Below are 22,307 nucleotides of genomic sequence, written 5' to 3'. Positions count from 1 at the left end.
TCGGACAGTATAGCTTTTTTTGTTTCATTTCTCAGTTGTTTGTAGTTTTGAAGGTCAGCAGGGTTTTTAGTCAAGCGTGATTTATTCCAGTATTTATTTCTGAGATGGACTTTTTGCTTAGTTTCCTTAGAAAGCCAAGGAGCGGATTTAGTTCTTATTCTAATAGAGCGGGTAGGAGCATGGTGGTTGAGTATGGCCAGGAAATTAGCATTAAAGTAATCAACAGCTTTGTCTAGAGAAAGGTGTTTTAAGGGGGACCAATTACATGCTCTTAGTTCACTTAGGAATAGATCCAAGTTAAAGTTTTTCTTGGTTCTAATTGTCCTAAAAATGGGTTGAATGGGTGGATTGGTTTTGAGCCTGACAATGTAGGTTAGTGAGTGGTCGCTTACGTCATCAGGGAGGGTTCCGAATTCATAAGTCTGGGGTTGATTATTAATGAGTATCCAATCTAAGGTGTTTTCTTTTTATTAGTCTTGTTTATTCTAGTAGGGGAGGTAATAGTTTGGGTAAACCCATAGAGATTAATATGGCTAGTAGGGTAGTTGTTGTTGCAACATTTCCAGTCAATGTTAATATCACCTAAGATTATGGTTTCTTGGGGAAGGTTTTGAGACAAATGAAGGAGAAATGCAGGTAGCTAGAGGTAAGTAAGGTAGGACATGAGTGGGAAAGGTCTGAAATAATACAGGAGACAAAGTAACATAAGATACAGGAGGGTAGATACTGTTTCAGCACAAGGTGAGTAACAGGAGGTGCAGGTCAAGAATTTAAGGAATATAGTGAAGTTACAGAGGTAGAACAGGGAGAGAGGCAGTGAAAAATGGATAGGATGAGGGTGAAGAAAGATAATAAGTAAAAAATATGGTGAAATATGGAGGTAAAACAGAGAGGCAGTGAATAATGGATAAGAGAAGGGTGTCACCTAGTGGGCAAATCTAGTATTGTAGGAAAGTGTGTGAGGGGTCTAACTGGTGAAGAACTGTGGAAGATGAGATACTTAGTAAGAGAGGGTTATTGTAAGTGAAGAGGTATGTTGGTTGATAGAAGGGAGAGGTAAAGGCTGCTAGTTGCTCAAGGTCGTAGCGAACTTTGGAGCCCTGATGCAAATAGTAGACAGAGGCCTAATGTACAAATGGGGCTAAGCCCATAACATACTCTCTTCCTTCCTTGATAGAGGGTACAGAGAATAAGAGGCATGTAGATGAGGCCACTGGAGTTTGGATAGGGTTCTTTTATCACCGGGTAGGTTGTGGCTATAGCAGGATCAGGACAATGTTGAGCTGGGTACTTTGGGGAGAAAGGGAGGAGAGAACAGAGTTAACATTCAGCAAGTTTCTGGGCAGTAAAGCTAGCAGTAATAAAATAAACATTTACATTCAGACACAGTTAATAATAAAGTTAAATGCAATTCTTATAGGCATTCTAAGCATGTGCCTAACAAATTAATAGGAATAGTATACAAGCTAGGTGCAATAGAACTAAAATTAAGTGAATAAGGTCAACAATAAAGCAGATTCAGGCATTGACTATAAGTAATAGTGTAACATAAAATGCTAAGGTACAACGGATTTTCTTTCCTTTTATCAAATAATAGTTGTCTTGCTGGAGACCAAATTAAAAATCCCCAGAAAGAGGTAGGACGAAGGTTGGGGGCAGACCCAGAGTCAAACCTTGATATAAAGGCAAGAAGGGAGTCGCCAACATCTTAAAGTAAACAAGTAAAGGAGAGATATGGACTTATGCACGTTCAAACTAGAACCACAATGGTGGTACAATTACAAGCAGCTGTTCCAGGCTGTAATCAGGTAAAATAAATGTCCACAGCACACTCAGGCTAGTTTTATATGTGAAGCACTACTGCATCTAGCCATACCAGGCTGTGAGCAGGTAATAGGGATTTCCAGAGCGCTCTGATTAGCTCCACGTGGGTGGCATAGTTGCAATTAGTCGTATTGGCTAAAATAGTGCTAAAACACTTGAAATTGGACAATGCACCAAAATTTCAGTAATTAAATTGCAGGAACAAGTGTTCGTTTGCAATGCAAAATAGTGTAAAACCTAACAGAACGCTCAGACTAGCTCCACGTGCGTGGCACAGTTTCCAATAGCCGTGTAGGCTACAATCACAGTACTAACGTGGGGTAGGACAAACCACAGACTTATCAGTTATAGAATGCAGGAATAATTGTAAGCGTGCTATTAACAGAAGGAGAGACAACTACAACAACTAGGCATTCAGGTTATCACCTCCGTAGTTCACCAGTTAAAACAAACACACTAGGTGAATGGGCACCGAATTACTAAACAGTTACAGCAAAAGGAGAGTAGCGAGTAGCGCAAGTATTACAATCAGGTTAGAGGACACGGGGCTAAGAGATAGCTTCTACTTAAGGCTTCACATGGGTCGCATAAACGATAACCATTACTTTCTTTGTATAACAGTAACATAAGATACAGTAGTTTTAACAGTGACTGAGTGAGAGGAAAACCTGCTATCCACCATGTAACCTTTACCGTTTTTTCAAATATAAAAAACAGCAACAACAAGGCGAAGTATTAATAACCGTTGCGGAGTGAGAGAACAACCCTTTTATCAACAAGCACAAAAGCAGTATCAGAGTGTTATATGACTAAAACATTCAGTCCACAATAACCTCTGGTAACAATGCTTTGTACCCAAGAATATTTTGTACTTTCTAGCCAGGCGTCTGAATACAAAGACAAGCGACCTCTGACTGCCTCCAGAGTAGGACAGGCGGGCCTCCTTTCAGGAGCGCTGGTAGGGCTTGCCAAAGAACTGATCCCTGTCACCCTGGTTTTGCGGACCCCCTCTGCCACCTGGGTGGCGTCTTCCATTATTACCCCCTCCTCTGCCCCTGGAGGGGGGTTCACTACATGTGTTCTGAAAAGCTCCTTGGGACTTCCGGAACCACATTTTCCTCCCTTTTGCGCTTTGGGGTAAGGTCTAGTAGGGGTGGAAAAACAGACTCCTATGGCAGACAGAGTCTTTCCATCTTGTTCACACCTAGTGAGGGTCTCCTTGACTTTAGGCCCGAAAAGGGATAAGCCATCAAATGGGGTATTAACAAAGGAAGAATTGAAGGCTTCCGCAAAGGAGTATAAGCGCATCCAGGAATGTCTCTGAAGAGCTATTGCTGAACTCGCTGCCCGACTTGAACCATCGGCTGCATAAGAAATGATCCTCATGGACGAGTTAACTATGAAATTAAGGCTATTGAGCTGGGATGTTACCTTATCAGGAACGCCTTCAGCTGTAATACCCTGCAGAGTATCTCCAAGCTCTTTAAGGAGATCTCCTTGAAGACAGGTAAAATGTGCCAAATAGTTGAACGATCGCATAAGAAAAGTCGCTGAACTAAAAATGCATTTCTCATACCTGTCCATAATCCTGGAATCTCTATTAGGAGGATGGACAGTAGAAGAGGTTTCAGACATCTCTTTCTTGGTGGCCGCCACCACCACCATGGCATCAACAAGCACTCCCTTGGTAAGGAACATTTTGTCCTGTGGTGATGTAATAAACTTGTTGGGCCTCTGAGGGACAGGTTCCACAGTATCAGGAGACTACCATGCCCTTCGAGCAACCAACTCCATTAGTTCATCGAAGGGTGGAGTCACCCAGGAGGTGGAGGGTTGAGACCCAAATGCATTCAGAAGCACCGACTCATCATCAGTAGGTCTAACGGCCTGCCAGTCACCCCTCTGTTTCAGGACTTCCAAGTATATCAGCAAAGGAGATATCCTCCAAGGCAGACTGTGGGGACCCTTTTGACTCCTCTAAGTCAGTGTCTGATGTGACAGACTCCTGTGGGGAGTCTAAATGTCTCCTCCTGCAAAGCTTCTTTCTGGGAACCTCATCAGTGGGAGCTTCTGGTGAGGTCTCAGTAGAACATGGGTCACCCAATGGGGCTACCTGAGGCTCTGGGTCTCGACGCTGTACCTGTGATGTAGAGGTAGAAAGCAGCACTTTCAAGGTTGAGGAGGAAGGCCTTGATGACGTGGGTGTCTTGGAAGATATAACTCTCCTCATGGCATCAAAGGCTCCACTGATCCAACGTGAGGAAGTAGCCAGTTCCGAAGAAGATGGCATCCTCCCCGGCGCTGACACAGTGGGCTCCGGCCCAGAGGAAGAGCTGAGCTCATCCATGCCGAAGCTCCAAACGGAAGGGTTGGAACTGACCCATTGGTTCGACTCTCCCCCCTGGAGCCAACCAGAGAGACTTGGCTCCCAGACTCCTCGAACGGCACCGAAGTAGTCTGAGTTGTTGGAGCCAATAGCACTGGAACAGGCCTCGGTTCCGAAGGTTCCACTATCATCAGTTCCACCTCCCCCGGCTCCGAAGGTCCGGCTCAGCTCGGAGGAGGAGTAGACACAGTAGGTAAAACAGTCTTCAGCGCCGAAGCCGATAACAATTTGGCTATTGCCAGATTCTCTTGGAGCCTCTGCACCACTTGGTCCATATCCACATTGGAGAGGCACCTCTAAGAACGAGTCAAAGGAATCGACAAAGCCACCGACTGCAAAATGGGTGATTTCAAAGTTCTGGAGACCAGCTCTGAAAAACAAGCTCGGTTCCGAGGACTGTGGAACCGGCAACCACACCTTCTCAGCAAGTCTCGGAGCCGAAGACTTCGGCTAAAAAGAAGCTTTCTAAGCTTTCGATCCCTTCGAAGATTTTGAAGTCTGGTTGGTCTTGTCCAGCGATTGTTGAAAGTCTGGTTTTAGCAAACCCATGTCTACCAGTTTTCTCCCACGTTTCAGCAAGACCCTGCTGCTAAAAAATGACAAATGGAGCAGTCCTCCTGGAGATGGACTGCCCCCAAACAGTACACACAACTGACATACAGATCTGTTATTGACATTTTTTGCCCACACTTAGGGCACTTCTTGAATCCAGACTTTTGTTTCTCTTTAAGATCCGCCATAATACAAAGAAACAAACAGTATACGTCTAAGTTATCTATGTGTGTGTGTGTGTGTGTGTGTGTGTGTGTGTGTGTGTATGTATATATATAGATATATATATATATATTATATAAACTGTCGAGACACAACACCCTAGACAAATAGAAACCAATCTAAATATTCACTCCAGTGCAACTATTTTAAGTATGTACCTTTAACTCCTAGTGAGTGTGGCCTGAGCCTTTAAAAATTAAATTATCACCTTACAATTTTAACAAATACTCATTGACAGAGGTCAAATATCAATACAATTGTGTTTGCCATCATGTATGCTAAAAGATAAAATATTTTTAAACCTTGTATGTAGCATGGTTTTGGAATTATTAATGCAAATATGCATAAGTAATATTTGACGCCTAGAGGAGTAGTAGGAAGTAACTGCAGATGCACCTGGAGGCGTCACTCGGATGTAATGAGTTAAACACACACCAAGAAAACGCTAAAGCTGCAAAAGGCAATGACAGCTAACTCTATAAAGCTAAACTCCTCAACTTCAAAGCTGTAAACTTCTAAACTAGTAAACATTTAAACTTTAGAATAGGATAGGGAGAAACTCAAACATAGCCAAGAAGGGCCTAAGAGCCACTGCTCTATAAAGACAAAACACTCGTCAAAAAGAGAATAAGGACAAAGCCTAAACAAAAGCTAAGGCTAACTAGCCAAAAAACACACTTATATCTGTGAAAAAAATCTCAAATAACTATCTGATAGTAATTAGAAAATACTAATACTGGCCCAAGCTCCACTCTCGATCTCCGATCTGTTGCAGCGGCAAACTAGATCTGAGGTGAGGCCTCGAGCTACTCTAAAACCTCGAGCTTGTGAAAGCGGCCGACTTGGAGCCAAGGGATCGGCTCCGAACCCACGTGTAAGAATGAAAGGCGAGATTGAACAACTTCACATACTTCAACTAGCTGTTTACTTCCTTTCCATACCACACACTCGTTCACATGTATACAGAATCTATAACAAGCCACATATCTCTCAACATCTCAGAGCAAGAAATCTGGACAAGGCCATCAAAAATGGGGGGACAAAAGACACAAAATCGGTCAATTTCTAAATATACTGCTCCTACAAACTTAGAAAGTTAATAGAATAACGGGTTTTGCATTAGCGTGAATTTTCAGAAGGGTATAAAGTCTGAAACTCAAATGTCTGTCATTATTTACTTATTTCAGTGTTCAATAATTTGCCAGTGATCTGACAGAAAACCACAATTTTATTAAGAGCAGACAAAAAAATATGAGGCAAAAATCTGGACATTCTATGAAAATCTGTACAGTTGAGAGGTATGACATCAATACTAATTTAACAGTGATACTTTACTTGCAGTGCAGCTTGAAAATGGCTGCATATAAAAATCAGAACACCTACAAAGAAATGGGCTGTCTGTCTGTGGAGGCAACAATTAATATGAAAATGAATCTGGTAGTCAAGTATGGCTGGGGACAGGAGGAGGAGGATAAATTTAGGTTTGTTACCTATGGACAAGGCAAAAAAAAAAAAAAAAAACAGACAGAAGCAACATCTCATATGACGCCACTAACCCTACCTTTCTTCAACCCTTGTTCTCCTCAATTACCCATTTCTACACCCATTTTTGGACATAATTAAGTATGCCACTACATTTAAGTGATACTTCTGCAAAATACAGTCTGAGATGGCAATTTTACAAACTCCACTTCTCTGTTTGTAGTACCAGGCAAAAAAAATGGAGTTTGTACAGTGACTTTGGACTACCAGTTAATCACTCTGACTTCTGGATAGTTTTAAAAAAAACATACAGGTGGCAAATGTGGGATAACTTAGAGAAAAAATCCTCATCCTCTTGGGAAATGCAGAATATGTGAGTAGTGCAACAGAGGCACTTGAGACAGCATCAGAAATCAGCTGATACAAGAAACACAAAGAGGCATGGCAACATGGTATGATACATTTGTACCAGCTCATTTCTTTGTAGGTGTGCTGATTTTTATATGCACCCATTCACTACTATGTTTAGGGCAAGCTTTTTTGCTAGTAAAGTATCACTGCCGCTTTAAGTCAGAGATCAGATGATAAACACAAACAGGCAAAGAAACTACAAATATCATACTATGGTGTAAATTACTCCATGAGCAGAATAATTCTAGCATCTCTAATACCACCCGGAGGTAACCAACAGACCAGGAGCTCCAAAGCAGAAATACTGGCTTGAAACATATGTCAGGACACTGGTAGTGGATTGCAGGAAGGGTAGTCATTTAGGAGATGGTAAAGTACAGTTTTGTACCTACCATAAATGTAGATGTTCGAGTGTTCATACAGCTGCAGTCATTACAGATGGGGTTATCCTGCCATTAGGCGGGTCCTCGGTCGGCCGAATTCCAAAGTCTAGGTCCGGCGTTGGTTGTCATCGCTTCTTCCCTAACGTCAGTGCGGCAGGGGTATAAAAGAGACAGCCGACGCCATTTTCTTCAGTTTTTCTTGCCCCAGATGTCAGGTGCCCCCAGAAGGAAGGCAAAACATAATATTATGCAAACATGCAATGTAGATCAATCAAAAAACAGTAGTTGCAAGCAAATACACCATAAAAGAATACCCCCAAATAGGTTGTATGATAAAGGTGTTTGTCATAAGGCCTGTCCTAAGAGGGGATGGAGGGAGGGTAACCTGGACTGCAGCTGTATGAGCACTCGAACATCTACATTTATGGTAGGTACAAAACTGTACTGTGTTCATCGTGCATACAGCTGCAGTCATTACAGATGGGTAGAATCCCAAAGCTAAGGAAGGGTGGTAGGCACTAAGTGGAACTAGGAGGGGCGAGGATGCCCTGCAGGACTGCTGTGGCAAAGCCCGCTCTTGATTTTGAGTATAGTGGAAGGTGGTAGTGCTTGGAGAAAGTGTGCACTGAACTCCAAGTAGCTGCTTCCAAAATGTCCTTGGTAGGGACCCCCCTGAGGAAAGCTGCAGAGGTAGCTGTAGCCCTGGTGGAGTGGGATCTGATGTATACAGGCACAGATTTTCCATGAAATAAATAACAAAAGCGTATGCAGTGGGCTATCCATTTTGAAATAGTCTGTTTGGAAATAGCCTTTCCTTGAGCACCTGTAGCATAGGACACAAAGAGCTGCTCAGATTTCTTGAATGGCTTTGTTCTGTCCAAGTAATAACAAAGTTGTCTGTGAGTGTCCAAGGAATGTAGTAGTCTCCCCTTTGTTCTGTGGATTTGGATAAAAGGTAGGTAAATGAATAGCCTGATTCAAAGCTACACTGGATACTACCTTTGGCATGAAGGTAGGGTTGGTTCGTAAGGAAACTCTATCTTGATGGAAAATGATGAATGGTTGCACAGCCATGAGGGCCTGTAGTTCCGAAACCCTGCGTGCTGAGGTAATAGCCTGAAGAAAGGCGGTTTTCCATGACAAGTATTGTAGCTCTGTTGAAGAAGCCGGCTCAAAGGGAGGCAGGGTCAGCTTTTCCAATATGAAGTTGAGGTCCCAAGCTGGGACTGGTGGTTTCCGGGGGGGGGTTTATATTTTTTGCCCCTCTGAGGAACTGCCTTAATAGAGGATGTGAGAATAAAGGAGGATCTGTACTGTATTGTGCAGAAATGGCTGAAGCGTGGATCTTGATGGAGGAGAAGGAAAGGCCACTGTTTAACATCTCAGCTAGGTACTGTAAAATTTGAGGTATATTTATTACCCAAGGATTCTGGCCCTTTTCCTGATTCCAGGAACAAAATAGTTTCCATTTGGCGGAGTAGGCTTTTCTAGTAGAGGGTCTTCTGGCCTCCAAGATGACATCCTGCACCTCCTTGGAGAGGAGAGTCTGTTGGAAAATTAAGGAATTCTCCATGCAGCTAGATTTAGGGTTTTGAGCTGGCTATGAAGGGTTTTGTAGTTGTGCTGGGACAACAGAAGAGGGACTAGAGGTAGGATCCATGGTGGGGAGTGTGTCAGGCTCTTTAGGAGAGGATACCAGTGTTGTCGTGGCCAGTCTGGAGCAATGAGAATCATCTCTGGCTCTCTGCTCTGGCTTTTAAAAGAACTTTGGTCAGTAGAGGAAGAGGCGGGAAGGCATAGACTGTCAATGTCCAATTGAAAGAGAGTGCGTCCACTTTCCAGGCCTGTGGTGATAGGTCCTTGAACAAAATTTTTCCAACTGGTAATTTCTGTGGGTAGAAAATAGATCTATGTCTGGCTGTCCCCATGCCTGAGTTATCTTTGAGAAGACTTGAGGATGCAATTTCCATTCGTGTGGGCCTGTCATATTTCTGCTTAAGTTGTCTGCCAGTGTGTTTTCCTTCCCTGGCAGGAATTGTGCCTGTAGTTGAATTTGTAATTCCAGTGCTGTGTTTCATAGGGTCATGGCTTGCCTGCACATGGGGTATGAATGAGGTCCCCCCTGTTTGTTTATGTACCACATGACTGTGGTGTTGTCTGTCCTTATCAATAGCTGGCCTGGATGCAGTAGGTCTCTGAAGGTCATAAGAGCATTTTGCACGGCTAGCATCTCCTTTTGGTTGATGTGTAGGTGCTTCTCTTTTTGGGACCATTTTCCCTGAATGCACTGATCTGCCATGTGTGCTCCCCAGGCGTAGTCTGAGGCGTCAGTTGTGATGATTTGAGTTGCTTGAGGTACACAGAAAGGGAGACCTGAGTTTCTTTGACATGCTTGAGCCCACCACAAAAATTCCTTTTGAAGGCATGGAATGAGTGGTATAAGCTGTGGCTGTGTTGAGAAGTTTTTTAGGTACCATTGTAGTTTCCTCATATGCAGCTTTGCACATGGTATTAGTAGGATGCAAGATGCCATGAATCCCAGAGCCTGCAGGACTTTCCTTCCAGTTAGTCTGGTGAAAATTGCCATTTTGTTAACGTATTGAGACAGTTGCCCTTGTTTGTCTGGCGTTAGGTAGGCCATCTGGGTGGTTGTATTTAAGCTGGCACCCAGGAAAATTATCTGTTGAGAAGGTATTAGTTTTGATTTCTTTTTGTTCACTGTGTATCCCAGGTAGTTTAACAGTGTTATTACAAACGCCAGATGCTGCAATAGAATGTCCTTGCTGTCCACTTGGATCAGGCAGTCGTCCAGATATGGGTAGATTTGTATTCCTTGTTGTCGTTGTCAGCAGAAGGCAATTACTGATGCCTGGCATTTCGTAAACACTCTGGGCGCAGTAGTTAAGCCAAAGGGCAATGCAGAGAATTGGTAATGGGTTGAACCTGCAAGAAATCTGAGGTATCTTCTGCAATCTTGTCTGATAGGGACATGCAGGTATGCCTCCTTGAGGTCCAATGTTACCAGCCAAGACTCCTTGCCCAGCATGGGAAGAAGCTGCTGTAAAGTGAGCATCTTGAATTTTGGCACCTGTAGATATGTGTTTAGGAAGGATAGGTCTAAGATGGGTCTCCAATCTTTGTCTTTCCTTGGTACCAGGAATAGTCTGGAATAAAAACCTTGACCTTGCTCTTTTGCAGGTACCTCTTCAATCGCTTTCATATCCATGAGAGCGGAAATTTGTCTTTGTGCCTCTGCCCTTTGATGTTGTGGCAGGTTTGGCAAGCCTCTCATTTTTGGAAGGGTGTGAAAGTGGAACCTGTAGCCTCTGTCTATAATGTCCAGAATCCATTTGTCTTTTGTAACAATGTGCCAGTTTTTTGAAAATAATGCCAGTTTTCCACCCAAAGGTGCTGCCATTAAAGCTTTGTTTGGCAGGCATAGGGGGAAGTCATTGTGTCTGTTTTCTAAATGACTGTGATCTATCTTCTTCACCTCTTAGGGCTGGTGCTTGCCACTGTCTAGCTCTGTAAGATCCTTGAGGTAGTCCTCTACCCCTGGGGCGTCTGTATCTGCCCCTTTGAGGTCTGTCCGTGGCTGGAAAGGACCAATTTTTTGAAGGCCAGTTTCTGCTGAAGCGTGGAGGTTGCACCTGCAAGAAATCTTTCACTGTTTGCATAGATTTCGCTTTTTCCTCCATTTTCTTTAGTACCTCCTCAGCTTTAACACCAAACAATACATCTTTTTGAAGTGGTGCATCTAATAACTTTGCTTTGACATGATCTGGTAAGGTTTGCTCTTTGAGCCAAGCATGTCTACGTATAACAGACCCCGTGACAGCAGCTCTACATGAGGCCTCTAAAGCATCAAAACCACACTGCAAGGTATGTTTACCCACTTGCTCTGCTCCATGCAACAAATCCTGCAACTCTTTCAAATCTGGTTGTTCTGTTTGTGTCATTTTGCTTTTCAGCTGAGATAACAAAAACTGTTGGTACTTTAACATATGAAATCGACAGTTTAATGCCCTCATGGCTAAAGTGGCAGATGTATACACCTTTTCCCCCCACCTTTCTAATGCTCTGGAATCTCTCTCTGAAGGTAAAGGGTTTTTAGCAGTAGAAGCTTTTATTCCCTTGGGACCCTGTGAAATTATTTCTGGGTCAGCAGTATGGCTTTTATAAAGGAACTGGTGAGAATCAGGAACCCGGTAATACCTGTCTGGTTTAACAGGGGCTGGAGGTAAAGAATCTGGATTAAGACTGGCTTCTGCGTACACATCATCCAAAATATCTAAAACAGGAGTGATAGCCAGGGGCCTATGCTGGGGGAGCAGTAGAAATTCCCTGAGCCTTTTCTTGGAATCTGAGTAATCTTGGCCTTCCCAGTGGAAGTGCTCCCTCAATGCATACAGGGTTTCCCCAAAAGAGTAGTCCTCAGGGGGGGGGGGGAGAGACTGAGGGAATAGACTCCTCAGCATCAGAGTCTTCAAAAGGGGAATAGGCATAATCCTGATCCTCAGAATGGTCTGAGGTAATAGAAGCCTGGTCTGAGGAAGGGTAGTCTTCCTCCAATTTGGGTCTTTTGTCAGAGGGGGGTTGAGAACCCCCGATGAGAGTTATCAAATCCTCAGCCATTTTAAGCATCTGCTTTTTAGGCATGGGGCCTTGAGAGGAAGTCTGAGGACCCTGTTTTTTTAGTTTTCATGGCAGCTTTAGATTTAGTGAAGGATTTAATAGAGAAGTTGGAAGGCCTGAAGACGCCTTCAGAAGTGGCAGGCCTCACTAAATTTTCAGTTTCCCCGCCAAGAGTGGCGTCGGTATCTGCAGTGAGAATGGAGACCGAGGAGCCTGCGACCTCGGGTACTGAAGTCACCGGTAAAATAGTTTCATCGGTAGTCAGGGACTGCGTAGGCGCCTCGCTGAGAACCGGAGAACCGGTAGTCGGCCTAAGCGAGGTCTCAGTACTCGGTGCAGACCTCGGATGTCGGTCCTTGTCTTTGCGTCTTTTGCTTAAAACTGGTGTCGGTGTATCCGACGACATGATATAATTACATTTTTTGCCAAAATAATGAAGGGCGAACTCCGCCCGGCGCTTAATAGTGCGCTTGTTGAACCTAGCACAAAAACGGCAGGCCGAGACGTCGTGGTCTGGCCCTAAGCAAGGTATACAGAAAGAATGGAAATCCTTATGCGGTATTTGCTTCCACAAGAAATGCAATTATTAACTTTGTCTGACATCGGTCTAAGGCAAGAAAAGATTCCCCAATGGGGTACTTAGCTTTAAAGAAGACTTCGGCTGAAATACTTTCGTAAATCTCAGGAGCTGGCCAACCGGCACTTGCGAACAGGAGCGGCCCTAGGCAAAAGGGCTCCATGGTGCCCCCCACCACACTACCTGGTGCCCCCATGCTGGTCTATCTACATCAAATAAATACTGGAAAAGCGCCCCTGCAAGACCGGCGCCCTAGGCGGCCGCCTAGTTGGCCTATGCCTAAGGCCGGCTATGCTTGCGAACTGCTTCTGCTTCGGGCACCACGCGGCAAGAAAGACTGAAGAAAATGGCGTTGGTTGCCTCTTTTGTACCCCTGCCACACTGACGTCAGGGAAGAAGCGACGACAACCGATGCCGGACCTAGACTTTGGAATTCGGCCGACCGAGGACCCGCCTGACGGCAGGTAACCCCATCTGTAACGACTGCAGCTGTATGCATGATGAACATCAGGGATAGTTAAGGGAAAAAATAAAACAGATGCACACACACACACACACACACACACACACACACACACACACACACACACACGCACACAAAATAATCAGATGTGTAAAAAAGCTCAAAAAAACAGAAGCAATCACTCCTGGCAACAATTCAAAACTAAGACACAGAAGCAGCAAAAAGTTTAAAGAATATTTGAGTATTCTCTTGAACGAATATAATAATTAACCTTACCTTACTACCCGTTAACTGGCTAAGATGTGGTTTAAGATCATCTCCAGTTATTGAATGTATAGCAACAAGGCAAAACACACATGCTTTTCGAACACTGCTCTCTGAGTTGTCATATCCCTAATTATAAACGAAAAGAGGTGATTATAGACATGTGCCAGGCAAATGAGCACAACTAATATAATACTACGTCTGATAAGAACAACAAAAATAAATGTACTCCTCAAAATTACTGATCTACATGAACAGTCTTATTAATCTATTAATTTATAAGTGATGGAACTTGCATGATTTTTGAAAACTACCAAAGGATGCATAAATGTGATGCTACGAAAAATAATGTACTCATCAAAGCCTATCCAAACAATGGCATCTATTCACTTCATTTTATTTTGTCTTGTAAGGAAATGCGATACATACTAATACAAAATACAATACACAAGTGATTGAGAGACTGGAGTAGTAGTGGATGACTGACAACACTTTATCTGGTCAGCTATTATACACAGGGCATTGCCTCTGTAAAGAAAAAAAGTTGTGTCTCTCAAGTTTCTCATGCAGTACATGACCCCTCTCTGCAAAACTTCCTACTATCTGTCTTAGATGTCATTCATTTTAACAAGCATAAGTGAATGCTCACCCAGGCTTGCAGTGAGAAATCTTAATCCATGTCTGTCAAATCCATTATTTCAATTAAAATGAAACACAAATATATCAGAATGACAGAAATACTAAAAACTCATGGTGCAGTTTAGCAGTGAATGCTTAAGGTCACTCTCTAACAGCTCTAGCAATTTGGCTTATACAGATTTCTTTTTGAAAAATGTAAACCATATGAATATGCTTCACACATCAGGCTATCATTATATAATATTACTGTATGTCCGGACTAAGATGCATAGTACCTTTTTTCAGATGTTTACGTTCCTCACTCTTGATCTGCATGCTAGGCTTGTTAGGCTGTATTACCATTTCAATATTCAAAGGGCCACGGTGGTGCAGAGGTTAGCGTTGTCGCCTCACAGCAAGAGGTTCTCCCATTTGATTCTCGGCTGGAGCACCTTCTGTGTGGAGTCTACAAGTCCTCCCCATGGTCGAATGACGTCTAAAGACATGCAAGGTAGGTGCGTGCGTGAATGGGTGTGCCTTCTTTGAAGGTTGGGCGTCGGGCTGGGAACTCGGCACCGTAAAAATCCACTGCCAATCATTAGCAGACCGGAATTCTGCTGTGGCGACCCCTAACCGGGAAAAGCTGAAAGAAGACCATTTCAGTATTCAAACAGGTACACCACAATTCAACCACATGAAAATTCAAAGAAAATAAAAGATATAAAAGCCTATGAAATGTAACACAAAAATGAAAGCAGTTGTGAGCAACTACAAGAGAAACAGGAGTTTTGTTACTCATCTGAAGTTATATTGAGATCAGCACATAAGTGTACTACAATGTCTCTCCATTAATTTATTGCAATATTTGATGGATGGGTGGGGGTTCCCCCAGAAATCTTCTGATGACTGCTGCTGTAGCATACCTGCTTGCCTAGGAATGGCACTCTAGACTGCAATTTTATTTTTAATGTAAATGAAGACCATGAAGCATCTAAACTGATGAATCCTGCCAGGACTTCTCTAAAGATCTGCAGAGGTAGCAATTCCCCTGCTAAATGAATACTAATGGGTCCATAAAGTACTGCAGAATTCAACACAGCAGTCAAGCAAGTGAGAAACTTGTCTTCTTATAGGAGTTTTTATTTCATTAAGAAGAAAAATGAGGACAGTATATAATGTTCTTAATGGGTTAAGTTCTAAAGATACACTTCAGAAGTTTTCTTTTGAGGTCTCTGAGGTTTCATACTGAACATACAAAAAGGTAATCTTTTTTTTTTTGCACCCGGTCTGCCTAGCAATCACAGATGTGCCTCAGCTAATTGAGCCTTTTGTTCCTTTATTATTAAACAAGAGAGTTGGCAGAAAAGGGCCATCATTAATAAAGGCAGCAGGGCTGGTTCAAAGATCTTCCTTATGGCCCTAACTCCCTGCAAGTATTTGGCTAAAAAGAGGAAGGGGGAGATGCAATGGGTTAACTGGACTGGTCATTCTTCATTCCCTCAATGGACATTGCCAGCAAGCAATACCACCTCCAAACCTGGCAAATGGGAAGTGGCTTTCCTGGGCTCCATAACAGAGCTCATACTTTCCGACGTGCTCCCTGAATGCCTGCAACCAGCTCTTCTACCCTAGGAGAGGTGAGCAGGTCACACCCCTCTCTCCTCTCCCTCCCTTCCTGGCTACACAAGTGTCAGGGACTCAGTATAGACCCTTTCCCACTATGTTACAGAGTGAGATCATTTTTTTTTTTATTTGGTTCCATGTCAAGACTGTGAATGAAATGGCAAATTAGAAAACAAATGTACATGAAGTGCAATCTTAACTGCTGTTCAAGCTGGAGTGGGGCAAATTCCGGCACCACCCTATTCAACATAATCAAGTTCAAAGTTGTTGCATTATGTGGAAGAAAGTACCATTCAAAATAAAAAAAAAATGCTTTTCAGACTAAGGGGCAGTAGCAAAAGTAACTGCCGCAACCAGCATCATCTTTCTCAATATTCTGATTTAGTGCAACATCAAACATCTTTCTCATACAGAAAGAACTGGAAAGTACAGCTACTTTGCCCTTTGACAGGTTGTGCTGGTCAAAGAACATACAAAGACTTAACATTCTGTTAGCCTTCTGGGTTAAGTTATTGGCAACAACTAATCTAGTATCAGGATAAGAGTTTAAAAAAAAAAGCTGCCATAAAAGGTGAAATATCATCTTTTCTAATACGATATTTATATCACATGAAGAACTGCTACCTTCCTAAGAAGTTTAACGTTTAGTACTCAATCAAGAAGCAGACCTGCAACATAAAAGGAGCCATGCATTGCTTCTATGGAAGAAAAAAAATGTTAAAACAAATTAAAGGACAAGTAAGGCGTGCTTAAGTGACTAGGAATGGTAACCAAGAACCCTCTGACTGGAAGGGAAATACTTCTCTTGGCAGCAACACATAACTGTAGTTCTTCCTTCCTCAAGTCTGAGAGTCACAGATAATCAAAGTACATGAAACAATATAATTCTCTTTTTTATCTCTGTCTAGCTCTACTAAACTACAAGCCACCAGCTACATTTAAGTCCATTCTTTAATGTCTGTCCACCTTAGTTTCTGTTACTCTCTTGAAAACTTTCATGTCACTATGTTTTGTAAAATCAATGCTGGCAATTTTCCTTCTCTTGTGACATGACACATTTATAAGATGACATCCTGTCCGAAGCACTCTCAGAATCAATTAATTCAAACAATTTTCTGTTACACAAACTTCAAAATGTAACAATACTCATGCATCTCAAACATCTTTTATCTTCTGGACATTCTCTCCTTCTTCAATATCCATCTCTCACACCCATACACTGCACTGCAAGTACCTCTCAACTGTCCCTGATTTTAGTGACAATGTTTGAGCAGTATCTTTCATTTGACTAAGATTTTAGTGACAATGTTTGAGCAGTATCTTTCATTTGACTAAGATCTTACCACAGCTGGGTGAGCAACTTGGCCCAAATTTCTTTGCTGTAATCTTGGTTAATGTTGACAACTAAGTATTTAAAAGTACTAACTTGCTCAAGATGCCTTCTACAATATATATTAAAGTTTTTTTTGTTGTTGTTGTGTTATGCCATTTTATCTTTGTTTTCTTGCTATTTATTTCAAGGAAAGAGTCACTTCAGACTTCAACTAATTTACCTACTAGCTGTTATAAATCTCCTGGTGACACAGCATGTGTAAGCAAAATTGTTTGCACAGCATAAATGACTAACATTCCCAACACTTACTTGGAAGTGATTCATGCTGACGTTTCTTTAACTGTACCCAAGTCATCCACTGAATTTAGCATCACTTCCTCATTACACAACTTGAAACACACAGGTGACATTAAGCATCCTTGCCATACCCCTTTTTTCACTTGAAAGGGTTATGAAGAACAGGTTCTTGGTGTGTATATAAGGGTTTCTGTTAACTCAAAATGAAGCAATTGTTAATACTGATATGCTTTAATACATTTCAAGACTTACAATGATTCATACAAAGGTGTTCTTATAACCAAAAATACCAATAAACATTGGCTGACAGAATTCTTTTGCTTTCTCCAGGATCATTTAAAGATTTAACACTTTGTCTCTACTACCAACACTGTTCCTGAATCTCATCTGTTCTAAGGCTAGCTCTCATTCTGCTGACAGAGTAATATGCTTGTTTGCAAGAATATTTTGCTGGCATGACTGACCAGTGATATTGTCTAGCAGTTGGTGTAGTCTGCTACTCCCAGTTTTTTTTTGGAAGTGGTACAAACATTGAGTAAAACCAATCTTTTGGCAACTGCAAAATTATATTACAGTGGTTGGTTAAGAAATCGACTGTGCTAATCTGGAACAGAAGCTGCTGTTAAAAAATGGATAATTAGCAAGGCATATAAAATATCAGAGGAGGTTAGAAAAGACTGGGAAGTGAGATTATATAAACAATTCACAAGGAAACAATGGGAGGACATACTTATATCTCCCAATTACACAACAAAGTCTGGATGATTTAGGATTTTTGCTTGGAGGTATTTGCTTAAGTATTTTATACACCAAGCAGACTCCAACTATATTTTCTCAGTAGATTACAAATGTTGGAAATGTGATGGGAAAGAAAGAGGCAAATAGGGACATATGTTGTGAGAGTGCAATGAGTTGGCAGACTTTAAAAATTCCCTACAGTGTACTCTGTCGGAAATATTGGGTAAGCAAATGGATGTAACCAAGCAAATTATTATTATTTTTTTCAGCTGGGATACATGATCTAAACTGCCTTAATAATTTAATAGCAAGGCCTTGTTAAATGTAATTTTGGTGACTGCCAAAAAAACTAATTACTATAAAGTATAAATCAAAGTCTAAACCAACTGTATATGAAAGCAGTGAATATTGTAACAAAAAATAAAAGACTGGAAGTAGGATCTTTAGAAAAGGGTAGGAGCAAACTACATAGAAAAAAAGTATAAATTGTGGGAAAAATGCATGCAGAATAATGTTGTAAAGGAGGTTTAAGGGAAAGCAGGAACTGAGCAATTATGTAACGTAGGGTGATGATAATTGTATAAAAGCATGTATGCGTAGTATGTTTGTAACTGTGAACATGCTAACAGTGTTTTTTTTTCTTTTCTATAAATGTATGTTTGCAAGTATCTTAAATGATAATTCAATAAAGGTGTTAAAATAAGTTTAGCAGGAGACACAATGACAGAAAATCAGAATAACACAGTGTATAGAGCTGTACAGAGCAAATTATTACAGCACAGTACTACACTAACAAGGACAATATAAAACACTCACTTAGTAAACATTCACTGAATTAACCAGCACGTCAAAAAAGTATCATATAAATTAAAACACCGGCAACTGACATTTCATACAAACTTGTCAAAGGGCATAGGCTAGGCTAATCATACATAAAGCTTCTCCAACTTAAACAGGTTCACAGGTTCATAGATTAGTACTAGGCTAACTGCCCTTTTTGGATCATTTGAAGCCTAGCCAGTTACCCCATGTGAGAATCAAACCCTGCACCTTGTGTCTTTAAGGTAAGCACCTTAACCATTATGTCATCTTCCCACCCCTATAAATAAAATCAATACACATGAATAAAATCAATACAAATACAACACACTTCCAAGACACTGGTGGCTGGTGACTTCACATCAACAGGGGCTTCAGGAGACAGTTGAATGAGGTCAACTAGAAAGGGGTGGAACTATGCTAAAAGATGCAAAAAATTGGGACTTTAATTAAATACGCTTCCCTGGGTGAGAAACCATTATTATGAGAGTCCAATCAACACAAAATGAAGTGTAGAAGAAAAAAAAATATTTCAATGTATTGGCTGCATGACAGCTTACTTAATAGCTAGATGGAAACAAAAAGGTTGTGAGGCATGAAAAAAAGAAATTGCTTTTTAAATTCATTACTGGAATGCCAGTCAAAATCAAGTATAAGAAAAACAAGCAGCACTCAACTCAAACCACTTCTCCTTGCACTGCAGTTCTAATTAATTTATATTCACCTTTATAAAAGTACCAAGTAACATGCTGAAAGTAGCAATCTCTATGATAATTCCACTTGTAAAAATATTTCTTATCCAAAAAAGACCTGCTGCCTAACAACAACTATCTACTTGTTTCATGGGGAAAACATGATCAAAGTAAAAAATGAACAGCAAACAAGAAACAAGCTCAAGATAATTACTGCACAGGTTATGGACCACACATGACAGATTTGCATTTTGTTTAGTTTACATGTAAAGCCTGCAAAGATGACTGTAAGTCTCCAACAAATGTAATGAACTTCTGAAAATACTGTAATCCTGTCCTTTATTACAAATACTGTCATATGCATTTCAATACCCAGGTTTATAAGCTATCTAGTTATATAAATATTCTCGGCATGGTAACAGCAAAAAGGCTTTCAGTGTTGGTAATTCTTTAACAGTATACTTATTAAATCTTGCGTGCATCTTACAATCTCAGACAAGCTTACCTGATGGTCATTAAAGCATTGCTAGTTAAACACAGAGCAACAGGTACTGCAACAACATGCATTTTCTGAATAAGAAGCATAAATCAACAATATAAAAATATGACAGAAAATCAGAACATTCTGAAAAATGAAGGACAGATGAAAAGCCACTGCAGTACTTGTGCCTACCTTGGATGGGGGATACTCTGCACACTTACACCGCATAACTGCTCCTTGCTTTGCTTGGACACATCCAGAGTGACTTATGACAGTTGGGGGAGTGGGGTACAACAAGTATGTCACAATTTGAAATGTCTCTGGCTGACGGTGATGGCCCTGACACATCTGTCGTACCTCTCAATCTCAGACCAAACAATCTGGACAAAACCATAAACAGAAGTTGGACAAAGGGACAAAAATAAGGACAATTTTAAATATTGCTCTTATAAACTTAGAAAGATAATAGAATAGTAGGTCTTACTATTAGTATGAATTTTCTGAAGGGTATGAAATCTAAAACTCAAACGTCTGTCATTATTTTCTAACTTCAGTCTTTAATGATTTGCCACTAGGGAGGGGTACTGGAGGGATAGATTCCTGTACCAGAAACTTCCCATACTCTGCAAGAGGCTACCCATCTATGTCAAGCAAAGTTCTTCATTAGCACTCTTCAAGAAAAATCTTGATGCATGGATGGGAAATAGGAAATAAACCCTGGGGATCACTTCTGTGTCTCTGCTCGACAGTGGCACAGGAAAATAACTTTCTTGGGTGGCGTAAGCCAGGGAACCTTGTTGGCTAGGCTTCTTAGGCCCTCGGGCTGATAGCCTAGTACCTACCTATGAACTAATTTGCCAGAAAAACACAGTTTTATGAAAAATGGAGCAAAAATGTGATGCAAAAATATAAAATAGCCACACAATACAGCTGGCCTGTCAAAGAAGGGACACTTTTTTAATATTAGTACTGTTAACTTGAGCAACTGACAAAATAAGAGAATTTACATGCATTTCTGAAATTAAAAGTAATCTATAACACTGATCATTACAATTACTTATTAATTGTATACCCTCCACGATTTCTTCCAAATTTGCCATTTTGAGGGATTATTAGGGGGACGGCAACACTTTGAGCCAAAATCGGGGACAGTTGAGAGATATGGATATACCTAATTCTATAAAGCAACTTATTTGCATGTACCTTTCAACCTCTTAATGCAGGAAATCTGGACAAGGCCAAATATATTGGGGGAACATACAAACAGTACTAAATTGCTCTTGTATAAACTTAAGACAGCTGACAGAATAACAGGTCTTGGTTTAGCATGCATTTGTCTGAAGAGTATGAAGTCTGAAACTCAATGTCTGTCATTATTTAGTGACTTTGTTCCTAAATGATTTGCCAGAAAACTTCAAATTTTATGAGGAACAAACCAAAAATAAGAAGCAAAAATCTATTCATTCTGCAAAAATCTGGACAGTTGAGAGGTATAGTTCAGCCAGGGTTGTCTTTGAGTTTGGTTGAATGGGGCCTCCCCCCTGCAGCCATTCCAATGTCCCATTATTTGGCTATTTCTCCCCATTTACCATAAACACTAAAATGTGCATACTGCTTTACTTCTACGATTATTTGGATTTAAAAGTTTTATTTTACATTTTACAGCACAAACACTAATAGACAGCTGCTAAACAAAGTAATGCAGTCTCACAATGAAAACAGACTTAGCATTAAAACTTTTCTGCCCTTGAAACTCACATTCATTGAAACAGCATTGAAACCCATATTCAAAGAAAATACATCTGGCCAGTAGCAGATAAAGATTAACTTTGGGATGTTTTCAAATCATAGGCCCCTTGCGCAGGAAACCTAAAATGTGTTATTTGATACACCTTCCTGATTGCATTAAATTATATTCCTTGTATAATACAGTACAGTTGTTAGATGGTGTTTTAAATGTATTGTTTTGAATATTTTTCCAGTAAACAATGAAACAAAATGCATGCACCAATAATGACAAAACTGCCCAATTCAGAACATTTCCATCATAAAAGTCTACTCAAACTTCTACAATCCACCAGTATCAGTAAATATACACAATCTCTGCAAAAGTAAAATTCATCTAAACAATTCCACATTAAAGAGATCTGTAACCAATGAAGAGGTTGCTGCTAGCAAACAATGTTATATTTCATTGTTTCATCTACAAATAAAGTGCCTGTTGCCCATGAGGAATAAATTGCCTATCTTGCACTAAAAATGATAAGCTAGGAATATTGCAATAGGGAATGGATGGCAAACTGATAACAGGTTCATAGTTACTAGGTATCTCCGCCAAAGAGGACATTCTCAGCACTACAGCATCCACCCCATTTAAAAGTACAACACAGTACAGTATCAGCAATGTATCTACATAGTGTGGAAGTAGAACCCATAGCCTTCTGCATCAAATTTCTGTCTATTTAATTGTTTCACTGAATATTGTGGTCTGTGTCTCTCTGTAGTTA

The 22,307-nt window shown here is 41.0% G+C and overlaps 1 protein-coding gene across 20 annotated transcripts in view; it reads right to left on the bottom strand.

The window, feature by feature from the left end:
- Positions 1-22,307, bottom strand: part of CLASP2 (cytoplasmic linker associated protein 2) — a 7,203,062-nt gene that overhangs the window by 151,844 nt on the left and 7,028,911 nt on the right. For 19 of the 20 annotated variants that reach the window (XM_044064947.1, XM_044064955.1, XM_044064948.1 and 16 more), the window contains one exon: positions 13,212-13,328. The exons of the other annotated variant lie outside the window; for it this stretch is intronic. In XM_044064947.1, the coding sequence (XP_043920882.1) occupies positions 13,212-13,328 (117 nt within the window). The remainder of the gene's footprint in view (positions 1-13,211; positions 13,329-22,307) is intronic. 20 annotated transcript variants of the gene reach the window in all.

This window comes from Protopterus annectens, chromosome 3.part0 (assembly GCF_019279795.1).
Source record: "Protopterus annectens isolate FY-2018-M chromosome 3.part0, PAN1.0, whole genome shotgun sequence".
Taxonomy (NCBI): Eukaryota; Metazoa; Chordata; order Ceratodontiformes; family Protopteridae; genus Protopterus; species Protopterus annectens.
Note: the sequence above shows the minus strand (reverse complement) of the source record. Positions and strands in the feature narration are given on the sequence as shown.